Source organism: Cavia porcellus, unplaced genomic scaffold (assembly GCF_034190915.1).
Source record: "Cavia porcellus strain 051 isolate PalLab524CR breed Dunkin Hartley unplaced genomic scaffold, mCavPor4.1 scaffold_12, whole genome shotgun sequence".
NCBI classification, from domain to species: domain Eukaryota; kingdom Metazoa; phylum Chordata; class Mammalia; order Rodentia; family Caviidae; genus Cavia; species Cavia porcellus.
In genome coordinates, this window is record NW_026947495.1 from 76248017 (window position 1) to 76267730 (window position 19714).

A 19714-nucleotide genomic window follows, 5' to 3' on the forward strand; every position below is an offset into this window, starting at 1 on the left:
TGGCCACAGAGCAGACAATGAGGATGGTAGTGTGAGAAGCAGGACCCAGGGGTGGGACACGCTGATGTCAGACATGGCCTTATAATCACTCTCAGGGGTGCTGCTTGGGTAGCTTGGTGTGATTGGTTTCTGGGGTTTTCTGTGTGCACATGTAGGTTCAGGGAGTGGGAGCTTGACCAGATCGCACTGCTGGCTCCAGCGCCAGAGATTTGCAGTTGGGGGTGAAACTGACTGTCCTGCTGGGGAGGCCTTGGCCAGGTTCTCACAATGCCTTCAAGGGTTTTGCCGGGCTGTGAGGAATATCAGACACTATGTAGCACACACCATAAATGTGCTTCTGAGACTGGGGGTCCTGGGTACCCTTGTAACTCCATCTTAAAAGTCCTAAGCACTGATCGATACCTCAATCTGTCATTGATCTTACATCTATAATTTTCACCTAGGCTGTTTTGTACAATCTTGGACTGTGTGAAACATAACAAGCAGAGCATTCAGTGGACCATATTATATCTTAACACACAACAGACAAAGTCCCTTTTCAGGGAGGTTTGATAAGCTTTAACATTTCAAATTAGAAACACTAAGACACATGATACCTTAATGTCTTGTGATCCGGTTCCCAGGATCGGAGGCCCAGGAAGAGGGTTCAGTCTCCATCGTGATGAGAATAACCTCTGTCGTTTCTGAAGTCCCCACCAGCTGGCCCCCCACAGTCACATTCTCCGTGTCCTGGGAGTTTAATCTGTGTTTCCTCCTGCCGTTCCCCCTGCGCTGGTCTTATAACTAACTCCTCAGGGCCCAGGCACAATGACCATTTTGTAAGGGTCTTCCAAACTTCAGCATTGCAAGGCTATCAGTGTTGCTAGGGGTTGGCAGGTTTCGCCTCGGTGGTGGAGTCCTGGGTGGGCTGCTTCACAGTGGCCTGCAGATCCACGCTGAATCGGTATAATTGTGACAGGTCGTGTTTGTGGAATGCCTGCTGTGTGCATGGTGTTGCACTTCGTGCTCTGGCATGCTGTCTTACGAACTCCTCAGAGTGGGACGAGGGAGGGACGAGTGTGCTTCCTGTGGGTGACAGGAAAGCATGGAACAGAGAAGCTAAAGAACGTGCCTGGCTTCACACAGGAGCGAGAAGTCGCCAGTGTGCTGGGAGCCACGGTGTATAGTCCTCTGTGTGGATTTGGAGTCAGCCTAAGTGACCCACGGGAGCTACATTAAGAGCCGAAATCGCCCCCAGTGAGGGTGGCCTGGCTGCCAGTTCAGCCGTTTGATCATCTTAAGTCCTTGGACACTCGGGGACTTGTATTTTAAAAGGGCTCTCAGGTGGAAGCTCAGCTGCTCTTCAGCTGATTCCAGGTCTCCACCTCTCGTCCCCCCCAGAGCTGGGGCTCTGATCCCAGCCTTTGTCACCCCCACTATGGCTTTGGGTGTGGAAGCCGTCCCTCCCCTGTCACGGCTTGGTGGGCCTTTGTGTCTCTGGCCACGGTTTGCTCTCGTTTCCCGCAGGTGTCAGAATTTCCTTCCTCCTTAAGACTGAACATGTCCCTTTGTGTGTGTCTGCCACGTCGCATGTATCCATTCACCCTTCCTTGAACACTGGGGCCACCCGCTCAACTCGGCTGCTGTGCGCCTCGATGCTCTGAGATCAGAGTCCCTGGTCATTCATACCTTAAACAACACTGAACGAGACAAAAGAGGGGGTTTCACTGGGACCTGGAGCCTCAACTCCCGTATCCCTGCGGGGGATGCTGTTGAGTTCTTTCTGTCCATCCCCCCCACCCTCCCAGTGCTGTCCTTCCTGGAGCTGCCTGGGCCTCTGCAGTTTCTGCTGGCTGTAGACATGACCCACGGAGCCCTGAGTCACTCGATCCTCTTTTGCCTGCTTTACTGTCGGGAGAGATGCCCCTCCTCTCCTGTATCACAACTTGCTCCAGGGCTTGGATGTGAGGGAGTGTGGCTTCTTCCACTTCCCACCAGGGTCTCAGCAGCGTGGTCCCAGCCTCCTGGGGGCGAGTCTCCTTAATGCACCCTAATAGGACAGAGTGACAGAAAGGCTTAGCCACATGCAGGCCACATGGCTTGATAGGACCAGACGGGAGGCCACTAGGGCTAATGTGATGTTTTACCTTACTTAGTAAATTTGTTGCTTGCTTGTTAAATGGTTGTGGCCTAAGCTTAGTGTGCGATCAACCAGTTTGATTATGTGGCCCTGCATGGGTTATTTTTCCTTGAGTCCTGGATTGAAACTGTTAATTTCTTTAGAGGGGCACTGGGACTTGGAGGACTTCCACACCTCCTTCACTGTTTCTTTGAAGCCACTTTAGATTAAACAATTAGAATTCAGTAAGACATTTAAGGAAATATTGCCTGCTACATTGCCACTTTATTGATTTGTTTCTCTAAAGTAAAGGATTGATGGTGATTAAATCTTTAACGTTGATGTGAAAATTTTTCTCTGATGAGAGACAGTGCTTTTCTTCCTGCTCTGGTTCCTTTCTGGTGGCACATGGCTTTCAGGGTCCCTTGGGTGGGCTGGTGGCAGACCTCTCCCAGCAGAGTGGCACTTCCTGTATAGAGGCAGAAGATGCCTTGTAAGGCCTCCTGTGAAGACCCACTCATCTTGGCTGCTCTTTTCCAGGGCTCCCAGGCCTAGCAGAGAGCCCGGGTTTTGTGCTGTAAGGGAAAGAGAACTGGTGTTTGGCTCTGCATCCCAGTACACAAGGTGGGCATCTCTCACCTCGTGCGCTATTGTTATGGTCACTGAGTTGGAGAGCTCACCACTGTCTCAAGCTGAGTCGGTAGAGAGGAGCGAGCAGGGATATTAGTGGCCAGCACTTTCAGAGGTTTGGGGTTGAGCTTTTAAGGAACTTGAGAGATATAGAAACAAATGATTAAATTCATTCTGAAGAAAATGAGGAAGCGGAGGGAGTAGGTAGATAGGATGTCTCTGCAGAGCTCCAGCAAAACAGAACCTTAAAAAATCTATTTCGGAAGAAGTTGGTCTTTCAAGACAGTATCAGAATAGTCATCTGGTGAAGACAGGTCATTGTGGAATTCCTGATGTGTACTTTATAGCCTACTTACAGTTTTATTTTCAATTTCATATTGGGAATTGACATGTCAGCTTTCTGGCTGTAGGGCTTCCGAAGATCTTAGTTAACTGGGAAGAACTGCCCCACAGATGACGTGCAGTTACTCTGGCTTTGCTGTGTGTACAGTACTGATGTTTTGATTATCTGGCATTGGGGAGGAATGTTCTGTGTTTCTGAGGCTCACAAGATGTTAGTGCCATGCTTTACCATTTCACTTTTTGTTTAGGCATCTTCCCCAAGTGAATTGAATGTGTCCTTGTTAGCATAAACAGTCTGTTTTTTTCTCATTTTGGTCATCGATTATTATGTAGTTGTCTTGGTCACCTGTCTTGCCCCTGAATCACAGTACCTGACGCCCACAGCGTTAGGAAGAAGAGGTTTATTTTGGGTCATGTTTCAGTCCACAGCCAGCTGGCTTGGAGCTCCAAGGCAGGACAGTGTGGCAGAAGGGCCCGGTGGAAGCGAGCTGGTCACTGCATGGTGGGCAGGAAGCAGAGTCGCAAAGGAGGGTCTAGGGAGGGACACAAAGCCACGCCCACACTAACCCCGCCTCCTACCAGCAAGCCAGCTGTAAATCCCACAATCTAGTCACCTTCCCACAGCCCAGCTGTTAAGTGCATGTGACTTTGAAGGGGGCCATGTAGACAGAAACCGTAACACTTGTGTACTGACAGTGCTGTGTACAGAGCTGGCAGAGCTAACGATCAAACCTTTGGGTCTTACTGTGAGCATTGTTATAGTTTTAAAATTACCCTGATTACTTCTTTGACACCCCCGCCCCCTTCTCCTTTGTGTTTCAGAGACTGTAGCTTTCTTAGTATGAGAGTTCTCAGTCCAGTTTATCAGTAGTATACAGATTTTTATGTGCACGTGCATTTTTATGAGACCTTCCTTTTTTAAGAAGGTTTGTTTCTTTCATTGATATTTCAAAAACGAAGGGAAGTGCTTATATAGCCCTATATTTTTAAATTTCAAGTTTTACTCCATTCATGGCTCATGGAAACCATTTAGAGAGTTGTGAACAGTAGGGTTTATAAAAAATTTTAAATACATAATGAAGCCAGGCAAGATGGCACATATGTGTAATCCCAGTACTCAGGAGGCTGAAGCAGGAAGATCACCATGATTTTGAGGCCATCCTGGGCTACGTAGTAACTTTAAGTTGAGCGTGAACTACATAGTTAGACCCTGTCTCACAAAAATGCAAAACAAAACATGATGAGTAGAACTGAACAGAAAATACCAGGGCTTCACATAGGGTATTTTGTTTTGTGTGAGCTTTTTGTTTTATATAGAAATGATCTGTGCCTATATAAATAGTACATACACATATGGGTTGTGATGAAAATTTATTTCTTACAAAGAGTCATGAAGGATGGGGAATACACAGCTGTAGGGTGGCCCTCTCTCTTTCTCTTTTTTTTTTTTTTTTTTTGTTGTTGTTTCCCTCCCCCAATTTCTAGCTGTTGCTGTTGTTTTTAATAGTGTGCTGACATCCTATAGATCAAATTCAGTAGACATGTGGCTAAAATGAAAGTACCTGAGGCTGGAAGGATTTTTGATTTTGGAATGTTTGCAGAGTTAACTGCCTAGGAATGTTCACAGGAGAAGGTGACTTAGGAGGTGGCTCACAGGGGCACAGCATGCTTGTTGCCTTTGGAGAAAAGCTGGCTCTGTGAGCCCTGCAGGTGGAGATTCCTAACTTCCTCTGCGGTCTCCTTACAGATTCCCTAGGATCAGTCCCCGGCCCCTACCTAGCCCAGTAGGACAGTGTGTGCGGGCTGAGTTTTGGAAGAACTACTCCCTTTTTTTTTTTTTTCCATCTTTTTCCTTTTTATCGGTACCAGGGATCGAACTCACAACTGCCTGCTTGCAAGGCAGGCGCTTATGCCGGTGAGCTAAATCCCCAGCCCCAAGAACTACTCTCTTACAGGACACACCCATGGCCTTTGGGTTCCAAGAGTGGGTTCCACATTGTGATGAGGAAGAGGTTGAATGTCCTCCAGCAGAGTCGTTGCTGGGAACCTCATCGATGGCTCACAGGGGTTCATTTGAGCACTGTACGGACCGTACTGGAAATGGGAAGAGGGAGATCATTTTGGGTTGGAGATGTTTGTGCATCTGTGATGGAATGGATCCTTGAGAAGCGGCTGGCAAGCCTGGTGACTGAATGTGCCTTTTATGGAAAGGAAGCTTTTCCCTCCCTTCCTCTCTTTCTCTTGTCTTTCTTGCTGTCTTCTCTTTCTCCTTCCCCTTCCGGATGTTAGAGGTTGGTCCACGGGACAGCAAGGTGGCACTGTGGTGATGGGCCTGGACCTGGCTCGGTAGCTACTTAATGGAAAACGTGGTTTTTCTATTGTAGTGCATGACGCAATAAGAAAACACCAACTTTAAATAGTGTTCAGCTGTTCATTAAAACAGTGTGATCATTCCTGAGTCTAGATGTCAGTTGGTGTAAAAAAAGAACTGTGTGGTCATTTACTGTGATCCTGGAGAGGGTCTGTCTGGGCTGCAGTTACCTGAAGGTAGGATGCCTAGCTGCCCAAAACCGGAGTGGAATTTAAACCCCACCCAGGCCGTCAGCTGCTGTCAGGAATCTTTTTCTGTGTCTCAGAGGAAGGAGGATTGTGGCTGGGAATATTTGAATTATTCTATTACTACACGTGGGATAGTTTAGTCTTTGGCTAATGCATGTGGAAGCTTCAAGGAGGCAACCTGGTTCCTAGGAGAGGCCAGACCATTAGGAGGTCCAGGCATGAGAGTGAGGGTTAGCAGTGCTACTTCCACTTGGCCCCATCTGGTTCATTGAGCCTTGCACGTGTATCGGTTACCATTGCTGTATAACAAGCCATTTCCAGAAATTAATGGTGTAGAACAACAACTATGTATTTTCCTCTCTGTTCTCCAGGGTTGCAATTTAGTCTGAGCTCAGCTTTGTCTAGCTTGTGCTCCTCTCCCCTGGGATCACTCTGGTGGCTTTAGGCATCTGGTGGCCTCCCTGGGGCCAGATGGTTTAGCATGGCCTCACTCGTCTGTCTAACAACTAGCAGCCCTTGGATCTGCACCTAACTTCTCAGCAACTTATGTAAGCTCATTCCCTTGGTGCTTCTGGCCAGTTATTAAAGCAGTGCAGGGAGGATCATATCTCTATACATAAGTGACAGCTAAGCCTTTGCTGGGCTCTCAGTTGATAATGTGTCTGAGGTCAGATCAAGTCCCACAGCCAAGTCCAGATTTAAGAGGTGGGGAAATAAACTCTGCCCACCGACGGGGAGTGACAACAGTCTTGTTTCAGAGGGTGTGGCTGTGTGCACAGGAATGGGAGGAATTCCTATGGCCATTCTTTCAATTGGGCTATCACAGTAGGGGAGGGGAGCTGGAGAAGGGATGGCTCCCAGGCTTAATAAAATCCCGGGCCCTCCGCATAGTTCAATACCCACAGAGATAACCATATGAGTGCTGACAGCTCCTTCCTCCTTTCTTAGCGATATACGAATTAGTCATTACACTAGCACGTGTTTATGGGACATCAGCAGGCCAGGTCCTGTTCTGGGTAGTGGGGACGGAGCAGTGAGGAACGAGAAAGGCACAAATAACCAAGGGAATCTTGCCCCTTGCTAACCTGGCTTTCGATTTGGAATCTTAGGCAACAGGTTTGTTCTTTATGCAAGAATGTCGTGGAGGCAGATTTTTATCCAGAATTTAGCCATTGTGAGGCCTGGTTTTAGAGAGCAACACAGTAATTGGTTTCTCTACTAACAGTACTTCTATGTATTTTTAAAAATGTCACATGTAAGAAATTAAAGAAGGAGTCAAGTACAATTTTTTTTTGGTACCTAGAGGATTTTTCTTTTATTCAGTGGACCTTGGCGTAATAACCAGGGATTACATGTCTGTTAGTGTGATGGCTTTGATCGCGTCTGTTGGAAGCGCTTGAGGCATTTATTCAGTCTCGGCACCTCCAGGCTGTCTGTCCAGGTGAGTGGGAGAGTGAGACCGGTTGGAAACCTCCTTGAGAAAGTCGTATCTAAGTGGGATGGATTCTAGAAGTTGGGTTCATTCTTTGTCAGGTGAGAGAAGTGGTCCTAATGGTAGAATTTCAGAGATGAACATGAAATAGAGTTTTCTTTTCTAACAGTGAATGGTTGGCTTTGATTAGGTCCTGTCCTTAAGCAATAGAAGCAAATGGAAAGTTTGTTTCCTTTTCCAGGTTAGGGAAAGTTTTTAATGAAAACCATTGTAACCGATGTCAACTAACCCAGCAGAGCTGCTGTTTCCTGGTTTTCTATTTTGTTTTTCATCTCCTTGCAGCCCAGTGGTGGCAGTACTGGAAAACCACGTTGCCCTGAAAGTGGTGTCTTGTTGGGGGCCATCGGAAAGCTAGAGAAATAGGAGTTGACTGTCCCCCCACCTCGTTTGTTTGTTCCTTTGCAGGCTTTTTCCTTTCTAGGATGTTATCTCACACACACATAGTATGTTGGCATCTTTATTTCCCCTTTCTGTCTTTATGATGTCAGAGCAGTGGGGCTGAGTCACTTACAGTTCAGTGACGTTTCCTCGTGGCGCTGTGCTAGGAGTCACCCAGAAAGAGCGAACCCAGCACCACTTGCGCGGCTGGGAATTTAGGATCCAACAGAAAGAAGCTAACTGCCTTTCTGGTTTCCTGGGTGGGAAGGTCAGCCATTAACTGTTATGCAGCACTGCTCCTCACCAGGTACATTTAAATTTTACAGCAAATTGAAAATCAGCTGAGTGTCCTCTCGCATCAGAAAGTGCCTTTAAATTCTACTGTTAAATTTGCGTATCACAGCATGTTAGCCACCGTGTGAAATTTCCATGAGTCTCCCGAGGAGAACTGTGGCCCTAACACTGCGATGTGTGTGGTCCGGGGCTCTGGAGGGGAGACCCAGAAACTGTCCCTGGGCAGTGCCATGGCATTGTGGCTTAGGTCTGGGTGGGTTGACTGGAGGGGACAGAAACCTAGGCTCTAACAGCAAGCAGGGGTGTTCCTTAGCACTACCAGTAGCTGGTGATGAAATTTTTGGCAGGGCTTTGGAGACCTCTTATCCAGAGTCCTCCCTGAATCTCGGGATTTATTTTGAAAGTTGTTTGCAATGTGTAAACCTGCTTTCCATTTGTGGGCAGGGGGAACAAACATCGCTGACCACCTGTCTGCAGCAAGGCGGAGTTCCTGGAAAGCATAAGGTCCAGGGTGAAGCAGTGAGCGAGTGCTGGTTTTAACAGAGCAAAGTAGCCCTGAGATGCTAAACTTTCCATGCTGTGTTGGTGTAACTCTGTTTCCTTTTTTCTTTTACAGACATACATCGGAAGTGTGGTTATATCAGTTAACCCCTACCGGGCTCTGCCAATTTATTCTCCAGAGAAAGTGGAAGATTACAGGAATAGAAATTTTTACGAACTGAGCCCTCACATGTAAGTACAGGATTAAGTACTGAAGTGTCTGTTGCACCCCAGAGATGCAGGATTGACAGATGTGCGCAGCTGTGTGATTCAGTTCTTAGGAAAACGGTTGTCTCTCTCTCGCTTTTTTTTTTTTTAAATTTCAACAGCTAAAGTAATGTAGAGGTTAATAGATGTGCCTTATTTTTTTTAAAGACAAAATATTTCTACGTGTAAAATGTTTGTCAGAAAAAAAAATCCTGCTCTGTAGCAGCTGCTGCTAATTATTTTGCAAATAAAATAGGAATGTGCATTGTTTATTATGATTATGAGGCCATGCAGCATTTTTCAGAGTCCTCTGGGGCCAAGATAGATTCCAAGTGTTGGGTTATGTGATGGTGTTTAAGGACCCAACTAGTACCCTTAGATTTCTAAGCCGTGGTTCACCAGGTAAGTACCGTGGCTGATGATTGACCTTCCCTGAAGTTGGTCACCGGTTGATTGTTCTTTTTTTCAGTGAGGTCCCTGGTTTGTGTCCATGATTCCTTCTCAAGGAATCTTCCCTTTGTCGCCTCTGCTGCTGTGGTACTGTCAGTTTATACCGCCAGAATTTTGTTTCCATTCCGAAAGGGCCGATATCCTGGAGGATGCTTTCTTAGGTTTGGTGGGTCAGTGGCAGAATTGGATTTCCAGATCCTAGAACTGTAGATTTCCTAAATAAAGATGGGAGACAATAGTGAGAATATCCATATATCATCACAGGGAATGCCGTAAACTTGATTTCTCAAGTCATGCTCTGTTTACTGGGGCTCGAGAAGCGTCTCCTGTTTACATTCCCCTGCCTGTGTCGTTGAAGGAAGAGGAAAGAGAGGGGCCGGCCTGGCAGGGCCAGGCTGTGTAATGAGAGCCTCAGGCCTCTCTCTGCTCCCCACTGGAGAAACATTTCCTGCCACCTCCTCTGAGCATCTGAGTGATTTACCAGAATGCAAGCTCCTAAGACTGCCGGTTGCTTCTAGAACCCACGGTGACTTCCAGAGGGGCGCTGGCAGGCACAGGCAGGTTCTTTTTGTTATAAGCTGTTGATCAGATTTCATATTCCCTGAGAAGGGCGGCCAGTCCCTCGGCTGAGACTCCTGTGTACAGAGATGTCACGCACACTGTGAGGCTGCTGTGTATTCCTGCCTTGTTGACTACGTTTTGCTGGAAACACCCCAAGTGGTCAGGTCACGTAAACACTGGTGGGGAAATACCCAGAAAATGTCTTGAGTGTGGAACGAGGCATTGGTCATTAGGATGTTGGCTTATGAAAATGTAAGCTGCCGACCCATAGTGAAGACATGCTCAGAGTCTTTCTAGGGAAAGTGGTAGTTTTCCAGAAGAGGTAATTTTAGCCTTTGAGAAATCTGGCCGTCTGGAGACAGTTTGGGTTGTCACATCTGGGTGTAGGAGATGCTGCCAGACGTCCTGCAGTGCCCCTGGGAGCCTCATGACCATGCAGAACTATCTGTTCAGTGCCCTTAGCGCCAAGGTGGAGAAACTCCGAGGAGAAGGAGCCTGTAGAAAGTCTTCCTCCTCTGTAGCAAACAGTGATATCTAGGGACTGGTTTTCTTCTTGAAGTAGATTTTGTAAGTCATCAAATTACTTTGTTCCTTAAGAAAAAAAACCCTTGAAATTGGTTTTGTAAAATTATCCATGTTTTTTTTGGTGGGAGGTAATTGGGAATTGAACTCATGACCTGGTGCTTGCCAGGCAGGCACTGTGCAGCTGAGCTGGATCCCCGACCTTACCCCTCCTGTTAAACCCTCACAATAAAATATTTTTATGTGATGCCCAAATATTTAAAATTTGAGGCCTTGAAGCCAAACTTCTCAAAAGTAGGGTGCGGGCTATCAGGGTCTGGGAACTTGTGGAAACTCTGGTCCATTTGGCCTTCTTGCTTGACATTTTTCACAAATTTTCCAGTTTATTCTTAGGCACATTAAGTTTTGAGAACCTGTCGTCTGAGATGTGTATTTTAGCTGTGTTCCTTTTGTTTTTACTGTAAATCATCATCTTCGATGATAGTAAATGCTAATGATGCCTAGTGTTTATTGAGTATTGACCATGTGTGGACACTGCCCTTGATACGAGTGTTACAACTCGTTTCATTCTCAGAGTAAACTTGGGAGGTAGATGCTGTCACAGAAGGGGATTGTTAAAAGGAGACCATGTATTTGTGCAGAGCCACACAGCTGGTGGGAGTCAAGGCTGGTGTGACTTAGTTGTTCCTCTCACCCGGAAATGGTTCTTCCCATTTCATGGCAGGGCCTTGCACTGTGTGTCCACCACTTGCCCTTGCCTGTGCTCTTGTATACCACATCCTCCAAGAGAACCGTGATCATGCCTCAGTTTACCTCCAGAGTCTCCCACAAGTCACACTTCCCTTGTGCTGCTTAGTCTCCACGTAGGAAGTGGTTAGGTATCTGATAGGTGGCTCTTCTAGAAAGAACGTAGATGTTTATAACACCAGAATCTCCATTTATGTCCCTGCCCTGGAAGATTCCTGCAGGAGGCTGCAGGGCAATGCCACCCCGGTACGCCTGTGTACCCCTCAAGGTAACAGTCACCACCTGCAGTAAAGTGAAATAAATTCCCAGTGTGCTGAGCCTAAGCAAAAGCTTCTTCCCTGGTCCGCAGAACACAGTGTGGGGTGCGGGTGGCCGTTTCCCTAATACATGGGAATTTACCAGCCCTTCCCCCATAGTTTGCTGTCTCTCACTGTGACATCTCTACTTCTCAGTCTCCCATTGCATGCTTTTCCCTCCTGGGGCCCCAAGCTCTGCCTTCCAGCTCAGGGGGCTGTTAGACCCCCAGCTCGTTGTGCCGGGATCTGTGGCTCCCCTCATAGCTACAGTGTAGCTTTCTCTCGTCGAGGATTGCCTGAGTGACGTAGGCCTTACCTGTGGAGTCTGAGTGTCCTCAATCACCTTGGCAGCTTTGGAAGAGTGCCAAGGGTCAGTAAAACTCTAGTAAGGGAGACTAGGGTCCAGGGCTGCCTCTCCTATGTGCAAACTCTATGGTCTTGAGCAAACTGAAGAAGCTTCCTCTTGGAGAGATAAGTCATTTGTTCTCTTCAGTGGGAAGATAATTACTAATGCATACAGTTTTGTGGTTGATATGCAGATAATGTAAGTATCTGGTATCTGTGAAGTGCCGGGCATGGGATGCGGCATGGCCGTTTGTAAAGGTCACCTGCTGCTGTTTGGGTGACTTTTCAATAATTGTTTAAGAGAAGATATGGGATGCGTGTCCAGCTGTCTCACATGCCCCTGCTCCTGCTGGGCGGGGCGTTTTCCACTTCCTTTACTGTATCTCTCTGCACTGTCCTCTGTGACTGTCCATCTTGGATCATGTCCTGAAGCAGAGCCAGTGCTAGACCAGTTCCCCTCTAACAGCTGGCCTGGCGTCTCAGAATTTTAGTGATACAAGGGAATAAGGTGACTTTGCACTTTTGATATACTTTCCCTGCAACTGTGCCCAGAATTTGGTGTCAGTATTTACGGAGTTGCTTAGACTCGGTACTAGAAAACTTTGTTGTTGAACTTAGCCAGGTTTTATTTGGAATCTAGTTTGAGCTGTTGTTAGTCTGCAAAATCCCTCAGATTGTTTCCCTGTAATCATGTGTCTGAAGGGCTGGGAGTGTAGCTCACTGGAAGAGTGATTGCCTAGCTCAAGACCCGAAGTAATCTTCAGGACTGTGGAAAACAAAAATGCACGTTCCAAATTTCCCTTCAAATTTAGAGAATTAAAAAAAGTAGAATCTAGTAAGAGCGTGACTTACAGATATAAAAGTAGGAAATCTACAGGAATAAAATAAAAATAGAGCGATTTCTTACCTCAGTCTTTTCCAACAGTGGTTTTCTATTGTCCCTGCAGGACCACTGCTCCCTGAGAGCTGCTTGCTCCCTAGCAAGACCCCCCTTTTCTAGCTCCTGTCCTTGTCTGAATCCCCTGTGTGCAGAGCTGTACCTTTGAACCTGGTATCCCTGAGGCGCATCCCCCAGGAAATGTGCTATTGAGTGACAAAGTCTATATTTTTCTAATCACATAGGGCAGTGTGTTTCAATTGTGATGTTCAAAAATTCTTTGAAACTCCAAATTAAAAAAACAAATGGTATCCCAGAGAGAGCTTGGCATATTTCTGACAAGTAAGGGTCTCGATCCTTTGAGAGCTGCCTCAGGTTGACCAAGTGGAAAATAGCAGAGAAGGGTGAGAGGGGGGAAGTGGTTGAACTTCCCTTTAGTTGGGACTGTTCTGGGGCAGTCTCCTCTCCTGTGACATTGCCCGGGCCCCAGGCCTTTGCAGGGGTCGCCTTTGCCTCTACAGCACTGACAGTTTGTCCTCAGCGTGCAGAGCTCCTGTCATCGCAGCTCCTTATTCCGCTGCCCAGCAGCCTCCATGCTCTTTGCCTGAACTCCAGCTGCCTGGCCTGACCTTCAGTGCTGAGAGTGGTCTGGCTTTAGGTCGTCTTTCCAGCCCCAAACCATGCTGCTCTCTTGCATGGAACCAGCTCCTGACCTCGGCCACCGTCCTCTCCTTTCAATACCTCCTGCCCTGTACCCCGTGTCCACCACTGCAATCCCACCTGTCTTCTGTGGTCTTGATCAGCTCTGCTGCGATCCACAAGTGACCTTTCGTGCCGCAGAATTATTGGAACCCCTCCTGCTCTTCCACACTGCCCTCCTTTGATGCCTGATTGCATTTCAGTGTCGGAAGCAGGGAGAAGCTTTTATAATGCTAGGAAATCTCCCCATCGTGGTGGTTCTCAGTGCTTCGCTTTCAACAGTTCAATAACGATAAAACAAAAGAGACCGTAGATCATTATTCATTGTGCTGTGTTTGCATTATGTTTGACAGTCCCGTGAAACCAAACAGGACTTGCTAGGCTATCCAGGCATTTATCCTAAATGCATGCAGTGTAGTGGGAATTTTTTATTTTTTTATTAAAGGAGCTAACCTTATTTCTGTGGTGCCCTTGAAGTCTAAGTGTTGGTTCAGTTTGTGTGTTTATGCTGCCTACTCCCCTGCTGGAGGGAAGTGCCCCTTGAGGGAGGGCGTGTTGTGGCACCTGGGCCAGCCCTTCTGGCAGTCCCCCTTCAGGAGAGTGACTTTAAATTATTCTATCATGTGTCCTTAGATTAGGCTCTGATGTGGGCTGTCACATTAGGTCTTCACAGGCGTTACTGAAAGCAAGCAGTCTCTCCATTTATTATAATTGAAAAACTTTATAAAAATTTAAAAACTTGGGAAAATTACTTAAGGCTTTGGAAACTTTCTGGTTGCTTTCACTTACGAACAGGAAAGTAATGAGCAGGAGGACTTGACAAATGTCAGTTGTCCAGTCTTGAGCCTTCTGCCCCAGGAACCTTTGACCTTAGCTTTGTGCCAATCTGATTTTGTCGGTCTGCGTGCTGTTGGCCAGGATGACGCTGCTGGGGTGCTTGTGTGTTTGGAGTCCTGGTTAATCCTGCAGTTATTTTACCACATTCAAGGTGAACCAGATAAATGTTGTAGAGAACATTTCTGATCGTATCTCAGAATGTCCAAGTGCAGTGGTTGAGTTTACAGAGCTTGGGTTAAGGGTAGGGCAGGAAGTCTACACACTGCTTTATAGCATAGTTGAAATTCTGTTAATAAGATTGTGTTTAAGAGCTCTTGTAACAAGATTACAAATTCACTTTTTTCTTTTCTTTTTTTTTTTTTTTTTGAGGCAGAGTCTTACTATGTAGTTCAGGTTGGCCTTGAGCTCACTATGTAGACCAGGCTGGCCTGGAACTTGCCACAATTCTCCTGCCTCAGCCTTCCGAGTGCTGGGATTTGCAGGTATAATCTATAAGATTGCAAATTCTTGGAAAAGTTTCTTGTACAATGGAATGTGAAAGTGCTTTCTCACTGGCGTGTGTGTATTGATACTGCCATGGCTGTTTAATATTTCTTTCCTTTTACTTTTGATGTAGTTGAGCCTTTAATTGATCTAGTACCTCCCAACACACTGTGTGCAGAAGAGTTTCATGCTTTTCCATCTGGCATGCTTTTTACTTACTGTTTAGAAAAGTTGCTCATTTACTGAGCAAATATTTCTGGAGAGCTTACCATGTGCTTTTAGTAGTGAAGAAGTAAAAGTCTCATCTTGGTTAGGGAGATAATATTTCATCGTAAGTAGTGAGAAGCTGAGATCGTTCATCCCATCTGTTAGGAGGGAAAAAAGAGCAGAGGGAAGGAAATTTTTGTGAAAGAGAAAAAATGATTTCCAGGGATACTCCTAGCAGACTCCTTTGAGCCACATCCTGTGGCATGAGGGGGGTGACGGTCTGTGTCTGGGCCTCTCCCACGCGAGCAGCTTGCGCAGGACAATGCTTCGCTTTGACTGCTTCCTGTTTGAAGCGTCTTGACTTAGCATCTTGACTTGTCATCTTGAAAATACCTAACCTTGCCCTCTGCTAAGTATGTGTGGTTGTCATCTGTTGAAATGAGCAGAGGGCAGGCCTCGGGTTGGCTTCAGTCTTCCGGCCTGTGTGTTTGCTTGCTTCTGGACGACCCTGGATTAGCAAACTTCTTTCATTTCAGAGTGCAGTGGCCCTGGAGCCAGGGCGGGCCTTCCTGGGAGGCTCCTGGGGTAGGGGTGAGCCATGGGCCATGCTGCGAGGAGAATATCTCGGGTGAAAGTCCTCTACTAACTTGAAAACTTCCCGCAGCTGGGTCCACGGTGGGACAAGTCTCTTCTCCTCACTTAGTTTCTGACAGTGCTCCGTGGATTGACCTTGCTGCCTCTGTCAAACTTTTATTCCTGGTATTGCTTTATTGGGGTCACTTGCAAAAAGTTTCTTTTAGAATACACTCTCTTGGCTAAAAGAGATCACAGCTGATTTCCCTTTCAGATTATATTGCTTCTTAAAGTAGAGAAGTTGGTGTGATGCCAGCCTAGTATTTTTATCAGGAACATTTTTTAGTTGTGAATTGCTTCCAGTGTGCCTAGGAAGTCTTTAGGGTTCTAATTTCTAGACCCTCAGCAGTTGTATCCTTTCTTACCATTTATATATCTCGGACTTGAAAGGAGTTATCTTGGGGAGACTTTGGTGAAGCTAAATGCGTGTTCCTGTCAGTAGACATGATAGAGTCTTCAAGGAAGAAGTGTGGATATGACAAAAAAAAGGCCATTTCCTGCTAGAGTGTCACTAGTCTTTGGCAGGCCCTGAGAAACCCTGTGACACCCTGGGAAGGTTCATTTCATCAAGGGGTGCAGGGGGGGCCCCCCCAAGGCAGTGATGAGGGTTAGCCTAGTGTGTCACCCCTGCTGAGAACTGCAGTTAAAGTGCACGTGAGGAACCCCCATTCAGGTCCGTCATTGATGTAAGTGTGGCCAGGGTCAGTTGCTGTGACCCTGGTGGTGGGACAGGGGTGTCGGGCCAAAGGAGCCGTTGGGGTTTGTCTGGTCAGGGGCTGGCAGTTCCCAGTCCTGACCCACTGTGCAAATTCAGCAAAACCAGGAGTGATGGGACAGAGCTCAGCAGGACAGGCATGGGACTCTCAGAGAGAGACCAGGAACCAAGGGTGGGGGAAGACCCAGTGTAAAGGGGACCAGGAGGCCCCCATGTTCATGCCCAGGATGGGGGCTGATGTCTGTCCCTGTGGTCCAGGACATGTTACCCCCAAAAGGGTGAGAATGTTGATGAAAGTGAAGGCATCTCCTCTGCTTCCTGTTCCATCCGTGTCATCACTGGTCATGTCCCCTGCACTCGGAGTGTCCAGGGCGGGCAGGAAGTGGGCAGGGTGAGGAGGGGCCAGTGGGACTCTTGGATGACTTTACCAAGTGGGTTAGGGATAGGATTCCAGGCCGGGCAGAATTGTCCAGCAGAGGGAAGAGCATTGACGCAGACCTTGGCTGCTCGAGTGCCCCCTATGTACTGGATGCCAGCGCAGTTACTGGGGATACAAGAAGCAGATTGCAGCACAGAGAGAGACACAAGAAAATTGAGTGACCAAAACAGAGCAGGGCAGAGACACAGGGGCTGCGTAGTTTGCATTCAGGAGGGCAGCCAGGCATGCGTGGTGGAGAAAATGGAGTTTCAGAGGCTCCTGGGGGTAGGGGCTGAGGCATGGGCCATGCAGGCTGAGGGAACAGTGGATGCGAGGTCTGAGGGGAAGATAGGTCAGTGACGATGAGGTGTGTCGCTGGTGGAGTCCTGTGTGCTTCCCAAGGTGGGGCCACAAGGTGCAAGGCAGGGCAGGGAGAGGACGTGGAGAAGAAGGCCTGGCCTGCGTGGAAAATGAGCGTGAGCAAAAGATGTTCATTAAGCAGGGGGAAGGAGCCCGGGCAAGATGGGCTCACAGTGAGATGGAGCAGCCTGGGAGGCTTTCGCGGTAGACTAGAATGGAAGGGACAAGGGCAGAAGCTCATCCGGGGAAGGGGACATTTCAGAGACAATTGCGTAGAACACACAGGCCGACCGCGAAGGGAGGGAGGAGGAGGATCTGAGGCCAGTCACGGCGCCCAGCTGGCATGGGGCATTGAGATCGGGCGCCTTGCAGCTGCCTGGGGAGGTGGCAGCAGGCACCAAATAGCGTGGCCCGGGTGCTCTTCTGATGTGAACCTGGAATGGGGGTGCCGCCCTGCACCTCCATGGGCCTCCGTTCCCAGGGAGAGGCAGGGCAGAGAAGGCTGATGTATGAGGGGAGGGCTGCCCTCAGACGCCTTGCCCTGTGCCCAGTGTGGACAGGTATACAAGGTGCTCCTCCGCACCTCGGCTGAGATCCGAGTCCCCTCTGGAAGTCATTTGCTCAGGTTCAGCAGCTGTCTCTGGCTCCTCACAGGGCGACTGTGTGTCGCTTTGACCTGAACTTCCTCTTAGGCATTTGCTGTTTGGGAAGCAAACAGATCCACTTTGTGTGCTATGCCCTGTGTTTTGCTTTGAGAGCTGTCCACCAAGCACAGCCATTTTTAACAGTGTACGGATTTTATAGGCTTCTTCTCCTATTCTCCAAGTCTCAGCACCGAGACCTTCACGCCTCACCTGACACCCTGGAATTCCCTTATCTCATCTGTTGTCTTCCTGGTCATTAACTGCAGGTGTGCATTTCCTTGGATCATTTCTAGCCCCACGTGGGTGGCCTTTCCCAGCACCGGCAACTTTCTGACACAGCTGGGTCACTCTGTCCTGACTTGAAGCATACACAGAGTAAACGCTGTCATCACAGGTAAAGAAGGCCTCACCCCACCAGGCTGTCCCATTGTAGGTGCCAGCCATGGGCGAGTGCCCTGGGCTGCTCACATATCTGTGCAGATAACCACAGAGCCAGAGTTTTCCTGGCCTCCTTCTTTTGGAGAACTTTCTAGAGTGAACCACTCACATTTCTGTGGGACTGCTGCAGACTGCATCCTTCCCAATAAACCAATAAGAGTGAAGGACAGATTTTCTATTTCTGTGAGTGGTCAGCAAACATTTGAGTTCTGAGCACTGAGCCGCCTGCTCCCATCTTGGGCTCCCCTCCAGACGCACCCCATCCTGTCAGCCCCCTCAGCCCTTAAGCAGAGGGCTCCTCTCCCCACTGCACCCCAGTCTTTCCTGTGTCCATCAGCAGACGTCCGCAGTGTTCCTTGTCATTTCTGTCTCCTAGCTACCCGCTGTGCCTACAGGAAGGACTGGCCTCCCAACGGCCCCCTCTTTAGCTGTCCGTCTTCTGGGTCCTCTCTCGTCCCTCCCTCCCCTCCAACTGTCTCTCCTTTGCAGATGTTAGGACCACTGTCTCCAGTGACCTTCTCCAAGGTGCTCTTTGTCTCTGCTGTTCGGGGCCCCACCCCTTGGCCTGCGAGGTCAGCCTCCTGGCCCCTTCCTGCAGCCACACTGGCCTCTGGGTGCTCTCGGGATGTGCACTGGCCCTGGCCTTGCTCTTCCTCCTTCTAGGGCTTGACGCGCTTGCTGCCCTCGCTGAGAAACAGGCTCAGGTGTCCGAGGACTCTCAGAACTCACCACCTGAGACAGCAGTCCTTGCCCAGCTCCGTACTATTCCTGGACATCGTGTTTCTTCCCAGCCTGTGCATTACCTGGCATTCCACTGCGTGTTCCCCTGCATCTTTGTCCTGGGTCCTGCTCCTATATGAAGTAGCCTCCGTGAGGGCAGCGCTGTGGTGACTTCACATCCCCGAAAACCACAGCTCCTGCGGCAGTGCCAGCACGGCAGAGCTGCACCCTGAATCCTTAGAGGACAAGTGCATGTGGGGGCTACTGTGGGTTTGAAACTGTAGAAGACACAGCTTCGTCCTCATAGAGTGTCTGGTCTATTATAGGGCATGGTGTGACTCTGCGAGCCTGTCATTTTAAGGTCACAGTGTATAGGTGGCCCTTGGAATGTCACAGGCTGTTATCATGGTTCCAGAATGTACTGATGCTCGGGTCCCTTATGTAAAGTGGTGTAGCTTTTACACGTAACTGTACACGTTCTCTCCTTTAGCTGTCTCTAGATTACACCCCAGACAGTATAATGCTATGTAAGTTATTGTGGTGGTTAGGGAAGGGTAGCCCGAGAGAAGCCCATGTGTTCCATAGACCTTTTTGGAGAGTATCCTTGACTCCACCGAGGGGATCCCCAGATGCAGCAGGCCAACTGTGCTCGCAAAGTTTGGAAAGAAGCTGGAAGCCCGAAACATTGTTTCCGAGACCCTGGAGGTGCTGCCTGCACCAAGTCTTGAAGGGATTTTCGAAATCAGAGACCACGGGGATGTAATAACTTGCTGTGTGGAATAGAAAGGAGCAGACCAGTTTCAGCTGTGGCATAATGCGGCCGGGTGTTAAGAAAGGGAAAACGTATTTGAGCTGAGATGATTGCTACACATAGAAGTATTTTTTAATTTTATTAAAACATTCACATACCGGTGTGCTTGAGTCATGGGGCGGATTGAAGGCTTAGGAAGGCTACTCCAAAGTCCTAGGGAGAGAGCGCAGGGAAGGGCATGACTTGAAATTACAAGCTTATATGTCTGGAAAAAGCGCCATCTCGCATTTCAGTCACCAACTGGAAAAAGTTTTCAGACTTGTTAAATATGCCTAAATGGGTATGTGTGTAAATTCGGCATTTTAATGAATGAGTGATGAATGACCGAACGTTGAAAGAACTTATAAGTGTAAACAGATGTTAATTCATTATGTTTTATGGCAAAACCTCTTGTTGCTATTAGTGATGAAT

At 48.1% G+C, this 19714-nt stretch overlaps 1 protein-coding gene across 6 annotated transcripts in view; it reads left to right on the plus strand.

Annotated features, from left to right (window-relative positions):
* Myo1b (myosin IB) overlaps positions 1-19714 on the plus strand; it is a 147586-nt gene that overhangs the window by 35524 nt on the left and 92348 nt on the right. For all 6 annotated transcript variants that reach the window (XM_003478762.5, XM_013142398.3, XM_063259460.1 and 3 more), the window contains exon 3: positions 8410-8525. In XM_003478762.5, the coding sequence (XP_003478810.2) occupies positions 8410-8525 (116 nt within the window). The remainder of the gene's footprint in view (positions 1-8409; positions 8526-19714) is intronic.